The following is a 21,340-nucleotide window of genomic DNA, read 5'->3' as shown; positions in this document are numbered from 1 at the left end:
TATGCTGTCACTGACTTTTTTTTTTTTTATCTAACTTGTGTATAAATAGTACGTGTGTCAGTTGGGTGAGGAAGGCTGAATATATTTGAGCACAAATAAGGCATTGTGTTTTTTATTACACTCGGGGCCAGTGCTGTCTGTCAAGCCCATGAGGCATTTTGTCACATTACGGGTCGCATTGTCTGGGCTTGCCTACCCAAAGGCAGGTGCTCTTACTTTTAATTCGTGTTACATATATTTGCTCTGAAAGCTGTTTTTGTTGAAACTTGAAGAGCCAGATGCTTGCAGCTAGAGTATGGACCAACTTATTGGAAATTTGCTGAAGAAAGTTTGTTAATGTGAAGAAGGGATACCCTTCAGCCGAGTGTAACTGGCTACCAAAATACGCTGTTTAGGGCATTTTTTTAAAGCCCCCTCAGGATAATCCTCACAATGGAACTTATTTTCTGACCACCTCTTTCAGGAAAGGTATTCATGAAATGTTACAGCGGTCTCTTCCAAAGTGCAGAGTCCAAGATAGTAGTGGAGATGATTTTAGACAGTCTTGCTAAGCCGAGGGAAGACTGTTTGTAGCCAGCATGTCTTTGACACGTGTCATTTGCAGTTTCTCTCTTACCATGAAGAAGCAGACCCTGGGAGACAATTCTATCCAGCTAATTTGGTTTTTATTATATATATGTTCCTGATACTTTCTATTTGTGGCAAGTGATACTAATTAATAACAGTGATTTAAAGGCTCTTTTAAAAATGAATTGATTTATAAAAATTAAGTACATGATAGTAGAAATGGCACCCAGTTTTGACAAAATCATGTAGATGGTTCTTGAATGACTGAAGTTTGAGAATACTGGCTTGGTGTAATCCAGTTTTTTTCCCTTCTGTGGCATTTGGTTTTGAGTACTTATTGAAGACTTGGATGTTCAAATCTGATAACACAATAAAATATTACTTCACACCCATTAGTATGGCTAGAATTAAAAAGATGTATAGTAACAAGTGTTGGTGAAGAAAACAGAGAAATTAGAACCCTCTTAAATTGCTGGTAGGAATGAAAAATGGTGCAATCCATGTGGGAAACAGTTTGGCAAATGTTAGAAAATGAAACCTAGAGTTACCATAAGACTCAAAAAATTCTTTCAGAATAGGAGATATATACCCAAGAGAACTAAAAACATATGTTTACATAAAAACCTACACACAGATGCACATAGCAACATTATTTATAATAGCCAAAAAGTAGAAATAGTCCATATGTCCATCAATTGGTGAATGGATTAAGGAATATGGTATATTGATACAATGGGATATTAGTCAGTTAGAAAAAGGAATGAAGCATTAATACATGCTATATGGATAAGCCTTGAAAATATGCTGGGATGCCTGGGTGGCTCAGTGGTTGAGTGTCTGCCTTCGGCGCAGGTCATGATCCTGGAGTCCCTGAATCGAGTCCCGCAGCAGACTCCCCACAGGGAGCCTGCTTCTCCCTCTGCCGGTGTCTCTGCCTCTCTCTGTGTCTCTCATGAATAAACAAATAAAAATCTTTAAAAATATATTTTAAAAAAGAAAATATTATGCTAAGTGAAATAAGCCAGACACAAAAGGCCACATGCTACCTGAATCCATTTATAGAAAAACATCCGTAATAGGCAAATCCATAGGTAGAGGGAGTAGGGATTGAATGTCCGGGACATGGACAGTCACTGCCAATGGGTATGGGGTTTCCTTCTGGGATGATGGAAACGTTCTCAAATTAGATAGTGGTCATAAAACCTTGTGAGAATACTAAAAACGACCTATTTGGACACCTAAGAAGGGTGAATTTTGTGGTATGTGAATTCTACCTTTAAAAAGATCTGGCGGGGATCCCTGGGTGGCGCAGCGGTTTGGCACCTGCCTTTGGCCCAGGGCGCGATCCTGGAGACCTGGGATCAAATCCCACGTCGGGCTTCCAGTGCATGGAGCCTGCTTCTCCCTCTGCCTGTGTCTCTGCCTCTCTCTCTCTCTCTCTCTCTCTCTCTGTGACTATCATAAAAAAAAAATAATAATAATAATAAAAAAAAATAAAAAGATCTGGCAATGGGACGCCTGGGTAGCTCAGTGGTTGAGCGTCTGCCTTCATCTCAGGGTGTGATCCTGGGGTCTCAGGATCAAGTCCTACATCCGGCTCACTGCATGGAGTCTGCTTCTCTCTCTGCCTGTGTCTCTGCCTCTCTCTGTCTCTAATGAATAAGTAAATGACAATCTTTAAAAAAATATAAAAAATAAAAAGATTTGGCAGCATAAAAATGTGTGACTGTCATAGAAAGCTTTGTGCAGAGATGTAGTGTCTGCTGCTGCTTAGGGAATGGGGCTCCTGTCCTTGCCCCTCTGCTACTAGGATTGTGCCTTCCCCACATGCCCATGTGGCCTTTGGAGCCAGAATCTCAACACAGACTGACGTGGGTCCAGTGTAAGCTGCTGTGCACAGCGCAGCATGGCATGTTTATATTAACAATAGGACTCTGAGATGATTTTTCATTTATAAGGGAGGGAGGATGGGACATAAAGAAGTTGAATGGTAGCGTAGGGGCTGGAACCCTGGTCTTCATGCTGTGCTTTCTACTACAATGTGTAAACAAGTTGTCACACACTTGGGAGGGAGCCGGTCAAAGGCCAACGTTGCAGAAAGGGGTTAAGGTTAAGAAAGTTCCCTCTTGCCAGATTAACACACCTATTTAAGGATTTATTTTATTTATTTATTTTAAAATATTTTATTTATTCCTGAGAGACACACACAGAGAGAGAGGCAGAGACACAGGCAGAGGGAGAAGCAGGCTCCCCACAAGGAACCTGAATGCGGGACTCAATCCAGGAACCCCGGGATCATAACCTGAGCCAAAGGCAGACGCTCAACCACTGAGCCCCCCAGGTGCCCCTTAAGGATTTATTCTAATGAACCTTTTCTTTCGTGCCACTATAAATACTGACTCAGAATGTCTTTAATAATAATAATGATAATGATAAGGTACTTCATAATTTACAAAGTACTTACAAACTCAGTACTTCCTGTTATTTTAGTTTATAGCTAAGAAAACAGACTTCTGAAGGTTAAGTAACTGTCCCTAGACCCATAGGAAATTAAGAAGTCAAGCTGGATCTCAAGCCCAGGATGTCTGACCCACTGTATTTTCATGCTTCTAGCATGCTCTCCTGTTGCTTTGGAGCACGAGAGTGCATTCATTCTTTATTCAGTCAACAGTTACTTACTGAGCTCCTCCTACGAGTGAGAACCTGTTCCCAGAGCTGCAGATATGCAGCTAATAAGGACATTGAGAACCCTAACTCTGCGATGTGGATGGATTAGAGGGAGGAGACAGACAGGAAGCCATTAGCCTAATCAGCAGGGTAATTTCAAATAGTGATGTCTTCAGAAGAAAATAAGAGGGCAGCATGATAGACATGACCGTGACACATAGATGGACTTTTTAGATTAGACAGTCAGGGAGTGCCTCACGGAGATGTGACATTTGAGTTGAGAATGGAGGACCTGAGAAAGTCAGCCAGGCAGAGATTTAGCAGAGGACTTTTTTAGGAAGATGAACATTTGGTGTGGTCCATACCCTCAACATTTCCTCTGGTCCTTATAGGATCCACATTCTGAGACTTGAGTTTAAACCATTGTTCAGGTCCTCTTCTGTGTTTACATGTGTCATTTTGTACTCTTTGGCAGAGTGAGTGAGTGCGTGTGTGTGTGTGTGTACTCTATTATACTAAATTATATATGGTGTAAATAAGTAATATTTATATTAGAGAAATACGTTTTAAATCAAAGACTTCACTTTCAATAGAAAAATGTCATTTCAGATGTGGGACTTTCCTGTCAGGCATAAGCCTCATGCAAATCACTTCAAAAGGTTACCTCTTAGGAATATGACCTACGGTTTTTGCTTGGGTGACAAGAACCCCCAAGGGCATTTGTAAGTTCCCCTTTCCCCTCCCGCTGCAGGAGCACTGTAGGTGATGCTAAATAAATATATCTAAGTTGACTCAGATGGAATGAATTCTTTATTCTAGGGAAAATGTCATTCTTTTAGAACTCTGAGACAGAAACCTTGTGCTGGTAGTGCCATGCCTGTCCAAGACAAGAAACGGACAAACTTCTGTGAGTTCCGAGGCAGGGTGGTGGTATTTGGGGAGGATGGGGTAGGAGGTTCCATGGAAAATGTTTGTTTGGGGAGCTGTAGTTTCATTTATGGACTCGGGGTGGTAAGGATGGCACAGAGGAGCCATGGAAACTGTGTCCTCTCCCCCAGAGCTTCAGCTGCCTTCTTGAGCTCTCCATACCTGCCTCCTGCACCCTGCCCTGCTGGTTCTCCGTGGTTAGCTTTTTTTATATAGAACAGCACCCCCATATTTTCTTCTTCTCTGTGGAAAAATACAAGTGGGGGAGAATAGCTTCCTGCATCTTTCCTGGGTCCCAGACTAGGGTGTAGTGAACCCTCCAGTTCTATGGCGTTCCCAGTCTTTGCAGCTTGGCCGCTCACGCTTGTGCTTCTGTAGGGCAGGTGCTTCTTTGGTTCTTGTGCGTATGTTAAGACCCGGGTCAGCACCTGAGCCCCGTAAACTGACCTCTTCTCCACTTAGGGAGCACAGCACAAACAGAGCTGGTTTTTTTCATTTTTCATTTCTTTTCCTGTAGCCTTCAGGATACACAGGTAGGTGTCGACGTGTACTGACAGCTGTGTTTTCTCTTCCGTGGAGTGTTGTCTCTCTGCCTTTGTTTCTTCTTGGAATGTTAATGCCTGCAGAAGACCTCAAGGGGCTGAATGTTCCGGACAGAAAACTTGCCTTTTTCTATATTAAAGTTTTTGAAAAGTAACTTTGGGAAATAGAGGGAGTCTTGTGACTTCTGCAGATATTTAATCCTTCATTTATTTTTGGGAGAGAGAGAGAGAGCGAGCGAATGCAAGAGTGGCAGGCATGGGAAGAGGGCAGAGGGTGAGGGAGAGAGGCTCTCAGGCTCCACGCTCAGCAGGAGCCACCCTGGGGCTCAATCTCACAACCACCAGATCATGACCTTTGCCAGAAACCAAGAGTCAGGACGCTTAACTGACTGAGCCACCCAGATATTTGATCTTTTAAAGGTGGTCAGTTTTATTGGTGTATCACTACTCTCTTATGATCACCACTGACTTTAGGGTCTGTTTCTGGAGCTGCATTCAAAATGGAAAGAGCTAGAAAAGAATTCTGTTTGGATTTCTTAGAAAATAAAATTCCATCTTACGTGTCTTTTAGAGTGGTACTAGGAAAACGGGGACACAGGTTGATAATGTCAGGATACGAACAATGACCAGTCTGTAGGAGCTATGAATTTTCTTATCTGACCCATCTAGGTGGGAGGGCCATTTGTATTTACATTGCCATGACAATGTCTGGTGGTAACCACAGGCAGTAAACTAAGCTGAAATGACATGTACACTTTCCTGTTACACAGAACTGTATTTTCCTTAGATCAGCTAAAGGACTGTGGGTGAATGTTCTGCACTGGAGCACAGAGAGGCAATATAGGAGGGTGAAGAGCAGAGCCCCTGGCCCCCAGGGTGTGAGCGCTGCCTCTGTGTGGCCTTGGGTAGGGTCGCCTCCCTTCTCTGGGCCTCAGGTCTTCATCTCTGAAGCGAGAGGCTATAGTACACCCTCATGGGGACCGGAGGAGGAGGAAAGTTTTTATATATCTAAGTCTTGAAAAGGAGCCTGCCATGTAGGAAGTGACATTTAATTGTTTGCTATTTTATGTGTGTAATTTTGTATATTTTTCCCAATTCTAAGTTTATTTTTCTTAATTTTATGTCATAGAAAACTTGCTTTCTTCTTATCCACAGTATTTGATGAGAGGTCAGTTTTATTGTATTTCGCATTAAAGACTTCAAAATTTGCTTGAAGCCATTAATTTTGCAGGTCTCAAGACCAAACACAGACCTCTTGGAGGTTTTTACCCACATGTGCTCTCATACTAGGATGTTTCTCTTGAGAGGCTGCTGGAAGTTTAGGCTTCATGGCTCATTCAGGCCTTTGACTTTCTTTAGCATACTTTAAAAATCTAGGATTTGTACGGTGCCTCTGAATGAATGGTTCCACGTAGGAAATTTTTTTTTTTCTTTTGAATAGCTCCGAAAGCTCTTTAGGTCAGCTGTCTCACCTTCTGTGGGAGGAAGAGTGGAGCAGGCACTGCTGCCTCTGCTTCATGAAGATGAGGAAGGGTTCCAGAGGGGACTGTGGCACAGGACACGGTTTTTTATTAGGCATGATGCATCTTTCAAATTCTGCTCCAGTTTCTGGGCTTATATAATCTGATAATATATTAGCCTCAAAAGTACTACTTTTTCTTGTCAGTAACTGTATACAAAACAGTGCCAGTTACAAGTCCTATTGTTGGGAGCTGGCTTTGATATTTGAGCCCTTGACTTCTCTGTCAGCAGGGGGTTGGATGATACTGGTTTCTTACTGATTCCAAAGATGGGAAGAGGGAGGTAGTGTCCTAAGATCATAGAATCCTAGAAGTACAGTGCTGGTGGGACTGTGGGATCAACCTTTCAGCCCCTGGTGAGCGGATGAAAAGATCTGCTCGAGGTCACATAGCTGGTGAGATGAGAGCCACAGGCCTCCATTCTCTGCCCTCTGCACGATACAAAGGGGACTTTATAAAATAAAAGGGCCTATGAAATTAACATCACCAAGTATCATAGGACATGGACATTCTGTGTTGGCCCCTGGGGTGTAGTAAAAACTGGATTTTCTGGAGAACCAGGAGAAGGCTTTACTTCAATCACTCAGAGAACTAGAGCTGACATTTTGTTGAGCCATAATTGTGGCAGACTTGTGGGGATTTTGTGTGGAAGAACCCAAAAGAGTGACGCCTGGGTGGCTCAGTCTGGTTAAGCGTCTGCTTTGGCTCAGGTCGTGGTCACAGGGTCCTGGGATGGAGCTGCGTGTTGGACTCCCTGCTCCAAGGGGAGTCTGCTTCTCCCTCTGCCTCTGCTGCCCCCCACCACACCCCCAATCATACACTCTCTCTCTCTTTCAAATAAGCAAATTAAAAAAAAAAAAAGAACCTAAAAGATTCTTACCCTGCCATGTTGTAAGCTACAAGGGCTGAGACCTTCTGCTTCTATTTTCCCGTTGTGAATATCCACAGCTCTTGTCACAGGGGGTTAATGGAGGAATGGGAGAAGCAGAGGGTTGGACAGGTTCATCAAGAAGAACACAACCTCATTGATTTATACCCTGAAGCTGTGGTCTTCATTCTCAACCAGGATTTTCCTTCTTTTTGTCTCTTCTGTCCAAACAGTCAGTATTGGAGTGCTGCCTTTGTGCCAGGGAGTGTGCTTGGTGCCACAGTGAATAATTAAGACAGGCCTGGTCCTGGCCTTGTGTTTCAGAGAGGGAGAGAGGCACATGAGGGATAACGAGTCACAACTCACAAATTTGCCAAGTCCCATGAAGGAAGCCAACAGGATTCATAGGGAGGAACAGGGATCTTTGGGTTATCTTATCCACCTGGATCAACTGGGGCCTCCTGAGATGTGCTCTTGGAAGCTGAGGCTGAGGTACCAGGAGGCTAGATCATTCTCGGTGAATGGAACATGCCTTGAGGTAGACAGGAGCCTGAGGTCTGGAAGAAGTAGGTAAAACCAGTGTCCAGCATAGTAGTCGGGGGAGAATGTGGCCCGAGGTGAAGTTGGAGAGGCAGGTAGGAGGCTAACAGACCAAAACGGACTTCACTGGCTTGGATTTTTTCCCAAGTGCAGTGGGAAGCCAGCAGGGCTAGGAGCAAGGGAGTGGCATTTAAACTTCTGAGAAGGCTTTATGAACCTTGAAAACATTATATTATGTGAAAGAGGCCAATCACAAAAAACCATATATTGTAGGATTCTATTTATGGGAAATGTCTAGAATCCATTATGTAAAATAGCCAGGCAGATCCTCAGGCTTAGAAATAGATCAGTGGTTTCCCAGTGGTGGGGGTGAGAGGGGGGGTGAAACGGGTTGAGGGGGGCCACAATTGAAAATGTACTAATAAGATCGTTGTGGTTATGGTTGCACGACTCTGAATATCCCCAAACTCATTGACTTGTGAATGCAGGAGGTGAATTGTATGATACATGCATTCTTTTTTTTTTTGTTTTTTTGTTTTTTTTTTTGTTTTTTATTTATTTATGATAGTCACAAAGAGAGAGAGAGAGAGTCAGAGACAAAGGCAGAGGGAGAAGCAGGCTCCATGCCCCGGGAGCCCGACGTGGGATTCGATCCCGGGTCTCCAGGATTGCGCCCTGGGCCAAAGGCAGGCGCCAAACCGCTGCGCCACCCAGGGATCCCCTGATACATGCATTCTATCTCGGTAAAGCCATCATTTAAAAAATCAGAAAAGACTGATGATGCCTCACAACTGGTTCCATTGCTGTCCCCAAATCAGCAGGTGTTTTTGGCTTTTCTCATCCTCCTTGTATCAGCATCCTCGTGGCCCCCATCTCCTGCTGCACAAAAAAGCTTCAGCTGCTCATGATGTCAGCTTCTTGCCATCTGACCCCAAGTCCTCCTGGTCCCACATGGGCTCCTGTGCTTCTCTGCACAGTGCTCAGCAATGGCTGAAATCCTGACTCTGCTTCTTATTGGTTGTACAATGTCAGGTCAGTTACTTAAAACATCCCTGAACCCCATTTTCTTGTCTTAAAAAAAACAAAACAATACACAAAACTTAAAATTTTTATTTTCACAAATACTTAAATAGTACTTACTGTGTGTCTATCATCATAATTGTTAGTGCTTTAAGAATATTTAACATGTTTAATCATCTAGATCACCACACAAGTTAGGTACTGCTATCTTTTCCATTTTGTAAATGAAAAAACTGAGGCACTGAGAGGTTAAGTAACTTGCCCAAGGTCACACAGCTGGGAAGTAGCAGAGCTGAGTCCAGGCAGTCTGGCCCCGGAGGCCCTGTTCCTTAATTACTCTGCCTTACCGCTGATCCTAGCCTATAAAATAGGCTTAATAATAGTCCTTTCCTTTTTTTTTTTTTTTTACAGTCCTTTAATCTTCAGTGACTTGAACATCAGTTGTATGTTACAGCGTTTCTGTGGTGTTCAACATGGTACCTGAAACATAGTCTGTGAAATAATGTGCTTAATTCAGTCTCTTTGTCATCCTTTCATTTCTTCATTGACCACCTCAGACCCCACAAGGGTTTGGGAGCCTGATTGAGGCCTGGGTTCTGTGTTAGTCTTGCCTTTTTACTGGCATGATGTCCTGGGGAACCCACTCTCTCCTTTTGGCTTCCTCATCAACGGAGTGGAGGTAATTACAACCTGGCCAGCATCCTCCCTAGGGTCATTGCACAGAGCAATGAGATACCATGTGTGCGGGTGCTCTATAAACTGTGCAGCCTCCTGTTAGCCCAGGGGCTTCATTTAACATGCAGCCCAGCTGTTGGGACTGTGCACTTTGAAGCGATGATGGCAGTGTTGGTAGAGGACTAGGCAAGTGGCATTCTTTCCCTGGAAACCCTGATGGGCCCAGGTGGAACAGAAGTGATCCATGTGTTGTGTCTCCCCCACCCCCAACACTGGGGCTTTCCCCTGGGCAGTGTGGACACCCAAGTGATGGGCAGAGATGAAGGCTGGCCTCCAGGCTTGCTGCCATGGTCACTGCCTGGTCCACCTACTGGTTGATTCTCCTCAGTGCTTGAAACTTAGGCTTACTGTGTGTGAGGAACTAGTTAATTCTTCCCTCGGTTCACTGTGAGCATGCCAGTGATAAGAGTTGTAGCCAATGTTTGGTTTTAGAGCAAATCTAATTTATAGTTTTGACAAAAATAAGTTGTGTTAGAGGCAGGGGAAGGCACAGCTTAGATTGAGAGAAGTACATTCTTTTCTCCTCTTGCACATTTTACTCTTCCTGCCCCCCCCCCCCCTTTTGGTCCAAGCATTGCAGAATTGGATACAGTGGTTTGGTTACTGAATTACACCAACCAGCCTTGGAAAGTACACTTTTTTCCCCCTAGAGCATTGTGAAATCTTTTGTGTTTGCCTCCACAACTTTGTTTTTATTTTTGGAGTCTGAAAAAATTGTTTTGCATTTTGTGTTGAACATCTACTGGGATATTTGTATAAGCCTTATATACACAGACACAGTAGCCACCCTGAGACATACATAAGTCAATGTCAGATTTCTTCCCTGCCCTCAGTGTTACCTTTTCATGTTCATGATACTTTTCTGAGGGCAGCAGGCAGTGGAGGAGGACTCAAAGCTGAACATTTGGGACTGCCATTATATTCTGAATTCTTTTTTTTTTAAGTTTTTATTTATTTATTCATGAGAAACACAGAGAGAGAGAGAGAGAGAGAGGCAGAGACACAGGCAGAGGGAGAAGCAGGCTCCATGCAGGAAGCCCGACGTGGGACTTGATCCTAGGTCTCCAGGATCACACCCTGGGCTGAAGGCGGTGCTAAACCGCTGAGCCACCCAGGCTGCCCTGTATTCTGAATTCTGATCATCTTTTTTAGACCACTGGTTCTTTGGTTGCTTCTGATTTGCATCAGGATTTGCGTTTGTCAGTTCTTTTTTAGTATTTAGCTCAGGATCAGGATCTCCTGAAAAAGATGTTTGCAGACAATGCAGCTTTCATTTCCCATGTCTCCACTCAGGGCACTACTTCCTTCATGGCTAGTCTCAGGATGCTTAAGAGATGGCAGGATGGGTCCCTTTCACAGTGTGGTGCTGCATCTGTTGGAGGGTGGGAGGGGACAGGGTCAGATTGCAAAGCCTACTTTGACGCAGAGTTTCCTGGTGAAAATTGCCAGCTGGAAGGCATTACTTACCAGTGCAGAAACCTCAAATGAGGGTAAGCCATTTGACTGACCGTTTCTGGGTAACTCGAATCTTTGAGCTAAGGTAGTCTTTCTATTTTTACCTCCTTAAGTTATCCTGGCATGGATATATTTGCTGTTTCCAAGTTTTGTTTCGGTAATGGATCGTCTGCTTCTGCAGTGAAACCCAAAGAGTGGTTGTTTCTTGGTTACATTTTTTGATGTCTTTGGAGTGACATAAGTCTTAGAAGGCATTAGTTATTAGCAAGAAAGCTGAGTTTGCTTTAGAAACAAAATACTGACTGCCGTCTGCTCTCCTTGTTATTGCTTCTTGTAAGAAATTGAAGCCTGGGTTTATTGCTCCGTATTTGGTACCCTCTTAGTGATGTGTGATATGTGGACCAGCTTTTCCCAAATGGTTAAGAGCACAGACTTATACTTGGTCTTCAGCATTACTGTGCTGTCAGCTTGGTGCTCTAAAAAACGTCCAGTACCATGTCCCTCCTCCTCAAAAGCAGTTGCTCATTCCATAAATAATATAGTGAAAGAACTTGGTTGGTTCTTAATTGGGCTTCCAGGGCTCTTGTTGCTGGTTCTTTCCATGTGTTTGAGTTTCATCCAGCTTGTGCTTTGAAGGCAACAGAAGCCATAGGGATGACTTCATATGTTCGGACTCTCATCAGCACAGAAAACCGGACTGGGTTTTCCCCAAGACCAACTTCATTCACTTGCTCATTATTTTCCGGCTCTGAGGATGTTTGAGATTTAAGTTTCTGGGCAGTCTTTTTCCTTCTGCATTTTTGGCCATTATAAGTGAAGGTAACTCATGCTAACTCAGACATGTTTATAAGAGCATATACTTGTACACCTCAAAGGAACCAAGAGGTCTTCTAATCCAGTTTTCAAGGCATTGTGTGGTGGTCCTCTTTCTTCAAATTACATTTAACCAGAGGTGTGTGGCAGGATGACTGAGAAAATCAGAGCCGTGGGTAGTTGTATGCATGGGTGTCAGTTCTAATCCGAGCCAGCTCATCCGTGTTTGAGGAGCCCAAGAACTGTGAGGAAAAGTGGTTTAACCAGGGTAACACAGGCAGGCTATGGAGTAAAGGCCAGAATAAGAAATACGGTTCCTTTTGGTAGAAAGCAGTTTATTGACTACCAGGGATAGCAGGGAGGGAACTGACCAGCAAAGGGAACTTTTGGGGGTGATAGAGTGTTTATATCGTGATTGTGCTGTGGTTACATCATGGTATGTATTTGCCAGAATTCATCTAGTTGTGCACTGAAAATTGGTGAATTTTATCATTACTCCAAGAAAAAAAAAAAAAAAAAAAAAAAAGAACTGACCAAAAGGAAATAGTAAAATAAAATAGATAAAAAGTTGTAAGAAGAAGTGTCCTGAAACATGTTTAGGATTTTTGTGGTGGAGGGGAGATAGCATTTTCTCTGCCTTTTAATTCAGTGTAGTTATATAAAATGATTCTTTGAAAAATATAAAAAGAAAAGAAAAGAAAAAAACAGATTCACTTAAATCCCGGTCTCGTCTATTTTTCCACTTGGCAGGTTTATCATCACTTTGTACTCGTCACTGCTGTTAGTTACACCAGGGCTTGGTAGAGGGCCAGATAGTAAATATTTGAGGCCTTGTGGGCCGCTTGGTCTCTGTCACACACTCAGTTCTGTCACTGTAGCGTGAAGGCAGCCTGAGGCAGTATGTGCGAAAGAATGTGGCTGTGTTCCTATAAAACTTGACTTACAAAACCCGGCAGTGGGCCGAATTTGGCCCGTGATCTGAATTGGCTAACCTGAGAGTCATACTTTTGTTCCTTTTGGAGAAAGCATTTCTACATTCTCACCAGAAAAATGAATGTCCCAGAAAAGTGGGAGTGCAGGGAAGTTTGGAAGAGGACAGACCCTCCAGGGCTCACGGACTTGGATCTGTAAAGGGTAGGATGGTTTTGCTGGGATGGAATGGTAGAGGATGAATTAAAAGGAAGAGGGGACTGAGCATGGCAGCCAGTTTCTTAGATGACTGTAGAAACCTAGGCAAGAGGGTTTAGCTGTGACAGTCACATAGGATGAAGGGGACAGAGTGAAGGGATACTATAAAACCTAACATAAAAAATAGACATTTCCAAAGGAAAAGCTAAAGATTAAAACTTTTTTTTTAGTTTTAAATATTTTATTTATTTACTCATGAGACAGACAGAGAGAGAGAGAGAGAGAGAGGCAGAGACATAGGCAGAGGAAGAAGCAGGCTCCATGCAGGGAGCCCGATGTGGGACTCGATCCTGGGACTCCAGGATCACACCCTGAGCTGAAGGCAGACGCTTAACCGCTGAGCCACCCAGGTGTCCCTAAAACATTTTTTAAAAAGAAAAAAATCACAAGACAAATACATATTTAGGTGTGATTCTTCATAAATGGCATGTGACACCACATTTCAAGTGATTCTCGTTAGATCTTACCACTTTTTATAGTTTCCTTGTGCTTGTATTATCTGCACTGTGTAGTTTGTATTCCTTTTCATGCTACTCCTTGTCCTCTTGAGATCTATGAGGGAGGACCGTGGATCCTGAGCCAAAAAAGGGTATATGTGGCTGCAGTTTCTTCCCTCAGAGTGGATAGACTGACAGGGGACAGAGGATGAGGTTGTAAAGAAGTTGGATCCTTCTGAACTAGAGGGAAGAAGTGCTACTATCAGAGGCCTCCAGGGGCAAAGGCAACAGGACAGTTAGGTGTGTGCCCTTCTGTCTCAGGCTGCCCCTGAGAGGTGGCACTTGGGTTCCCTTTCTCCCCCATGTTACCTAGTGACACTGGTTTTAGCTTTGACTCTTTAGGAAAGGTCAGTCATTCAAGAGCCAGTCCAACCAGGCAAGAAGAATTCCTCAATCCTTTAAAATTACACACCCCCATGTCTCAAACATAGTGTTATTGCCAAAACTTAGATTACCATATTTAAGCCAGTTTTATCAGCTAGTTTTAAAATTAAGGTCTAAAGACTTCAGTAAAGCCAGGATGCCCAAAAAAAGCCATTCTAAAGGGATAGAGTTGAATGGCTCACTTCATAAAAGGGCCCTTGGAGGTCCTACCAGTACAGCATGATGCTAAATTTTGGCATGCTCTGAAATTGGTTTTGCTCCGTTAATCATATTATGCCCACATAGAAACTTAACCATGTTGAGCTTTGTTGGAAACTTGATTTTTTTTTTAATCTTTAGCAAAAGACCATGTTTGTCAGATACTGTAACAAATTGGATCAGGAGTGTCAGCCAATTGGGAAGGCAGAAGAACTTTGATGTCAGGTCTTTACTGTTTCATGTTTTTAAAAGTGTTGGGAATTCCAAGAATATTTTAGATACACACACACACATATATATATATAATATTTATTTAAAAATAAATATATATAATATATACATATATATAATATTTTAGGTATATATATGTATATATTACATATATGTATACACACACACACACACACACACACATATGTGACCCAAGTCTTGTTTCCTTGCCTCCGATTGAGATCATCAAAAACTGATCTGTTCCTCATCTCCTTCGCAGTAGAAAGTCATGCACATGATAGTTGTACCATAAATTGTGTTGACCTAAATTGAATTTGTGTGATCTGTAATTGATTCTCCTGGTTGAACAATACTGCATCCCTGGATTCTATTTGCATCATCTGTCACTTGTGGCCCTTAAAAGTCCTGAATGAGACTTGAGCTTATAAGCTTTAGCTAAACCAATTTCTGAATCAAACAGGAGAAAACCGTCTGGTTAAAACATGCTTCAGTCAGTGATCAAAAGTACTAGGTGTAGGGATCCCTGGGTGGCTCAGTGGTTTAGTGCCTGCCTTCAGCCCAGGGCATGATCCTGGAGTCCTGGGATCAAGTCCCACATCAGGTTCCCTGCATGGGGCCTGCTTCTACCTCTGCCTCTCTCTCTCTCTCAGTGTGTGTCTCATGAGTAAATAAATAAAATCTTTAAAAAAATTTTCTTAAAAAAAAAAAAAGTACTAGGTGTAAAATACTGTAAGACTGATCCAGGCTCACTATATTTGTAGAACTATAGTTTTTGCTGACTTGAGCACACAGGCCAAAAGCATAGCCATGGAGAGGGAGGCCCTTCCAGGGGGCCTCACCAGCAGAAAGGAAGATGATGTAGTCAATGATCTGATCGTCATCTCCTGCAGAAAATAAGAAGAGAATAGTTCTATGTTTTTTATAGTGGATCATTTACTCTAACTTCTTAATCTTTGTGTACAGAAGCCTTCCCACACTTCAGAGAGATTAATTAATTAATAAAGAATCATTTTTAGTAGGGGACAAGTATCTTGTCAAGGTCTGGAATTTTACTTTGGTGTTTTGTTTTGTGCATGATACTTTTCCTTAATGTTGACATGACCTTCTTTAATCTTGAAACATGGAAACTTGGAGCATGTACCTATAGATGATATCACAGCCCGCAGTTTCCTTCTCTTTAGTTACTAACTCGCATGGGAAAGCAAAATCAGGTGGCTTGTTCATTGGTGTGACATTAATATTTTTGTGAAGTTCCTTGTCTTTCTTAACACATTCATGTACTTCTACAGATAGTATTAAGCACTGGCAGTGTTCTAGATGCTGGAGGATAAACAGAGAACAAAAGGAAGCCTCAGCTTTCATGATGCTTCTATTCTGGTATAAATCAGAAAACATTTTTCAGGTGGAATCGATGATTATTGCAGGCTCTCATATTTGGGAACACCTCCTAGGGAGGACAGTAATGTGAGCTGTTGTCTCTAGTTTACTGTGTTCCCAGGAGTGGCTGCCTAAAAGCATTTGGGAGTTTCTGTGTCTCCCTAGCAACTTTTATTCTGAACACTTAGCAAATTGAGGAGCTGAATAAATCACATTTTTGTATTTAACAGTATTTGCAGAGTATTTACTATGTGCTTCATTGTATTTTAAGCCCATTCCAGATAACGACCCTTTCCGTTTCATTATGAATCTGTGCAGTAGGTAGTGTTGTTATCCGTGGTTTCCAAATCGGAGAACTAAGGAACTTTCTCCAGTTAGCAAGAAGTGGGATCAGTACTGATACTCAGGCTCATAACTACTGCCTTGTCTCATTCTACCACTGGGGTGAGTGGTTTCTTTCTTTCCTTTTCCCATTTGGGATTTCTTTGAAACTTCAAGAGTATTCACTGCCAGATCTGGGGACAGTGGAGGAAGTCTGGGCCTCCCTCACTGTGGTTTGCATTCTTTTGGAGCTCCCTTTCCTTTTCCTTCCTGATTATTGCACATTGCATTATGTGTTTAATTTGTGTAAATGGAATGTGTTTAATTTTATTTAATGATGTGTTTCTCTCGGTTCTGCTAGACGTTCTGTAAGTTCCTAGAAGCAAGGATCTGGCAAATAGGTACATGTGACAAAGAGGTCAAAGTGTGTGTTTCAAATTCTAAAATGATTAGACCAATTTCCTTGAAATTAGGGATTTTCTCCTCCTTTGTGGGGCTGTGTAACAGTTTAAATAATTTAGCTGTTTACAAATGTTTGACTGTATTCCGATCAGTGGGATATGACTAATAGGCCATAACATTTTGGGATAATAAAACTGGGGGCAACATTATTTAAACCCGAACATATTCAACATACTTATCCCTTGGGAGGAAGTTTTTATGCCACTATAGATGCTGTTTTTAGGTCAGTAGCAACATGGCATTCCCAATTGATAATCCTATATGTCAGGGATCTTTTGATTATTTGAGGTTAGGTCATTTATATTCCCCCAGAATCCTTAAGGAGATTTTGGCCTTCCTCTCAGGGAAATGTTCGTCTGTATTGTTCAAGTTCTCTCTCTCTGATCATATTTACAACCTTCATCCTATCAAGAACCCTCATCGCACCTCCCCCTTCCCTGTGTCCAGAATATTTCCTCATGCTCTCAAGCTACTTCTGAAATCCTGTTCCCTCAGTGAAACCCTTCAGTTAATTAAAAGAGGAATCTGGCCTCATCTTTATTTCTACTTATTATTCAGGGATGAAGTTTAATGAACATCCATGGTGCATGAAGTTTAATGAACATCCATGCTGCATCCATTTCTTCACTTTAATTTTAATGGATTGATTTACTCTGCACATGAAAACTGACAGGAATCTCTGTTTTATACTTTACTTTGCACAGTGAGCTTGCTTGGCACAGTAAGCATGAACTTTAAGTCTACCGGTCCCTGTTTGTTTTGTTTATGAGAGTTTATGACATGTGTATGAATAATGAACCGAAAGACTGTTACATTTGTGTTGGTTTGCTGGGGCTGCCATAGAAAAGTACCATGGGCTGGGTAATGAAGCAACAGAAATTTATTTCCTCCTACCTCTGGAAGCTGGAAGTCTGAGATCCTGGTGTCGGCAGGGCTGGCTCCTTGGTTTGTAGATAGCTTTCTTTTTCCTGTGTCTTCACGCAGACTCGCCCCCATGTATGTCTCCTCTTCTTCTAAGGACACCAATCATCTTGGATTGGGGCCCAACCTGATTATCTCATTTGAACTTAATCACATCTTTAAAGCTTTATCTCCAAATACAGCCACTTTCTGAGTAACAGGGATTAGGACTTCAACATATAACTTTGGGGAGAAACAGTTTGGCCACAACAAAGTTTAAACGTATTACATGATGGTCCTAAACTTTTATGATCATTAAAACAAAAATGCATTTTTAAGCTTAAAACTGGGCAACGGAAGAGGACATCCCAATGGAGAGGCAATTGCAGGATATTGGCTGTGATCTGGCTTAGAACTGGCTAAGTGATTTAGGGTGAAATTCATAGTAATTAAGACTTTTGCTTATACTTACCCAATTGTTTGGATTCAATGACAGTGCCTTCTAAGTACCTCTAAGGTTTTGTGATTCTCTCTTAATAAGTGTTTGTAATTAGACCCTACTGCTTTTTTCAGGAAGATGCTTGGAGAGAAATTTTTATAATCTTGTGTTTCCCTGGGTAGAATGTGAAAGATCAGAGCTTGTGCCAAATAGGTCTTGATTTGCATTTGAAGCCTTTTCTTCCATAGTGAGCTAAAGAAGATGGCTATAAAAATCCTTCTCTTGGCATCTTACCAGCTGTGTGCCTGTGGACAGGTTATGTAGCCCCCATGCACCCTAATTTAGTCATCTATAAATTGTGAAGAGAGCTGTCAGGAGGCTCTCCTTAGCTCTTGGCCCTCGTCACCGTTGCTGATTGTAGATAGATGCCACCCCTCTGCAGATGGCCCTGAGTGTCAGGGCTCTGGAACACAGTGCCTATAGCCCTGGGGCCAGGGTGGTGGCATCCATCTCCATACCTGCTGACTTGGGTAGCGTCCAGTGCCTGTCTGATTCACTCACACACCCTGATGGCCACTTGTGGCTCATGGCCATCAAAGTGGAGCTGGATTCATGTCAGTGTCTCTAATTTTGCTTGCTGTGTGATGGAGCCTCTTGGCTAGATAGGTGTCACTTGAGGGAAGATGAGGGGGTTCCAAATCACCTTAAAGTGATTTTTTCTCACCGCCTCTTCCTATATTTGGTAGTCCCAAATAGTTGTAAGGACATTGTTCTTCTTGTTATATCTTATCGGGAGGCAAATGGTGAAAGTTATCATTTAACCTAGCACATCAGCTTTTAAGATCCATAGACGTTAGTATTGCTAAAACTAAGTGCTAGACCTTGTGTCTACTTTTCCTAGTCTAGAGTACCCACATGGCAGAGCTTGGGGGTAAGTGAAGTGTGTGTGTGTGTGTGTTTGAGGGTGGCAGAGGACAGCAACATGCCTTCTATGTTGGGGTTAAACATTTTTTAGCCTCATTGTTGAAAACACTAAGGTGGCTTTCATTATTAGGCTTGAATAGACCAATTGACTCAGTGTAAAATTTTATTCTAGTAAAACCTTTGAAACAAGTTGACCAGGGAGTTCTCTCTATAGGCATAAAGATACCCAAGTCCTGTTAGTCTTACCTATTTTATCTATCTCAATCATTATATAAGAACATTAAAATACAACACTGTTGGAAGTGGTATTTGACCTGGAAAAAGTCCCATGAGCTAACCCATTTAACATTGCCTTTCTCTGGTACCACTGCTGGTATCTTCTCCTTTGGATTCTGTATTCATCAGAACTTTTTCAGTTGCAAGGGACAGAAACACAGCACAAACAAGCTTAAGCTGTAAAGGGATTTATTTCAATTTAAGTGAAAAAATAGTAGGGATAGAAGTATCCTTAAGCAGGTTTAGATCTAGGAGCATATAGGATATTATTGGAATATTTTCTTCCTCTCAAATGGATTTATTTTCAGAAAACTGATCAGAAAAATGACTACCAGCATCCCCAAAGTTGTGTCCTTATGGCTTCCAACTGGAAAGGAAGAACCTCTATCTTCCTGTGTCAGGGACGATTTTGATTGGTTCTGCTTGGTCATCCTTGAACCTATAACTGGCCGGCGGGTCGAATATTGTGGCCAGCGACTGTGGCAAAGCATCTTGATTGCCAAGTCCACTGGGAGCACATGGGCTGGGACAGGGATGATGTCCCAAAGGAAGACTGCTTAGCAAACAGACATATGTCTAGTATGCATAACTTGCATTTCCAAGTCGGCAAGGGTTTAGTGTTTATTATTTTAGTTGAAAGGGAATGGAAAGGTAACCATCATAAAATTGTGCTAAATCCATTTGAAAATGTTAAGCTGTACATTGCAGACCTGTTTGAGATGACAAGATGAGGACACATCTGACAAGTGTCCATCAGGTGGGATATACATCGTATAGACAGTCAAATAGTTGGAACATAATTGGGAGATTCCTGAAGTTCATGTAAATGTGGGCAGTGTTTTGAGTAAAGGAAACAAAATGACAATAATAGACTTCTGCTTTTTTTTTGGTAGGGTTAGATGATTGCCTGCAGCAGTATGTCCACAAATTTGAACGAGAGAAGATAAATGGAGAACAGCTGCTGAAGATTTCGCATCAGGATCTTGAGGAGCTGGGGGTCACGCGAATTGGACACCAGGAACTTGTGTTGGAGGCTGTCGACCTTCTCTGTGCACTGGTTAGTTCAGGAAAAGATGATCTGTGCCATGGTGATGTTTTTAGAATCTTTATTCTCTCAAATCCTCAATGTTCATTCATGATTTAGCATAGCATCATCTTCTATTAATGATCCATTGAAGTGAAGCATAAGCTGGAAACAACATAAAAAAAGGAAGAAAATAAATCATTTCCTAGATTAAGACGTGGCAAACTGTGGCCTTTGGGTTAAATCTGGCCTGCTACTTTTGTCAGTAAAGTTTTATTGGCACACAGCCATACCTGTTTATTTATGTTTTGTCTGCGGCTGCTGTCATGCTACAGTGGTAGAGTGGAGTAGTTGTGACAGGGACCGTGTTGCCCTCCAAAGTCCAGTGTATTTACTATCTTGCCTTTTAAGAAGAAGTTTGCCTTTTACAGAAAAAGTCTGTGTTAGTTTCATTTTCTTATCTTCTGTGGAGAATAAAAAGATGGAGATGGTCCTGAACGAAAATGCCCTCTTCTAAACCAAAATGAGAAATCGATTGATTTTCATGTATTTTTGTTACTATAAAAACCTTTTTTATGTTTCCCAGGTATCTGTGATATATAAATAACCGCTGCTTGTGCTTGCAGTAATCACCTTATGAAATGGTAGCTAGGTGGGAAAGAATGTGAACGTAGTTACACTTTGCAAGAGGATTAGCTTTGGCTTGAACATAAATGAGTTAAATCCTGCCAGGTTGTGACTCTTGCATCACACCCATGGCTGCGTGAGTAACTTTTTTAGGCGTGGGCTAAAAACACCTGTGAGGGCATGGTGTTTCCAAACTGGTTGCCATCCGGTGGGATCCACGTCTGGTCTGTGTGGTGCCACGTTCAGGATGCAGTTTCCCCAACTGTCAGGATTTGGACTCATTCCGCAGCATTCAGGCTGGGTTAAGTAACGCCGTGAACCTGAGCCAGGGGCATATACAATTACATCACTGAGAATGGTGGGAAAGAATGTGTTCCCGATTATTTTGCCATTGCTGGTCTGCGTTCCGTTGATTATATAACACTTGCTGCATTGTGCATATTCTTCTTCTTAAAATGGACAGAGCTTTGTCTCCTGCTCTGAGATGCGCTGCTCTTGTTTACAAAAGTAATGGGGAAATTATTTGTGGTTGATAAATGAGCTGCCACGGGGGAGACGCTGTGGCCAAGTGGTGTGAGTGTTGGCCTGGGAGGCCGGCTTTTTTGCATTCTAATCCTGGCTCTGCTACACACTCCTTGCTCTGTGACCTCTGGGGAAACGACGGTGTCTGTTTTCCCCATCTGTACAGTAACACTCCCTGGACGTGGCGGTACACTAATGTGTGTGTTGCATTGCCCAGAAGATGTCTTAGAGTCCTGTTTATTATTAAAGCTGTATGGTGGTGGTTTTTTTTTTTTCCTTCAGTGAAACATATTTGAGTTTACTTTTATTATACTTT

The 21,340-nt window shown here is 42.3% G+C and overlaps 1 protein-coding gene across 1 annotated transcript in view; it reads left to right on the top strand.

Annotated features, from left to right (window-relative positions):
• The window catches only part of CNKSR3 (CNKSR family member 3), an 86,622-nt gene that overhangs the window by 33,066 nt on the left and 32,216 nt on the right, over nt 1-21,340 (top strand). Inside the window, exon 2 of the mRNA XM_025422587.3 lies at nt 19,745-19,908. Coding sequence (XP_025278372.1) covers nt 19,745-19,908 — 164 coding nt within the window. The remainder of the gene's footprint in view (nt 1-19,744; nt 19,909-21,340) is intronic.

Source organism: Canis lupus, chromosome 1 (assembly GCF_003254725.2).
Source record: "Canis lupus dingo isolate Sandy chromosome 1, ASM325472v2, whole genome shotgun sequence".
Lineage (NCBI taxonomy): Eukaryota > Metazoa > Chordata > Mammalia > Carnivora > Canidae > Canis > Canis lupus.
This window is presented reverse-complemented; position numbering and strand designations above follow the sequence as displayed.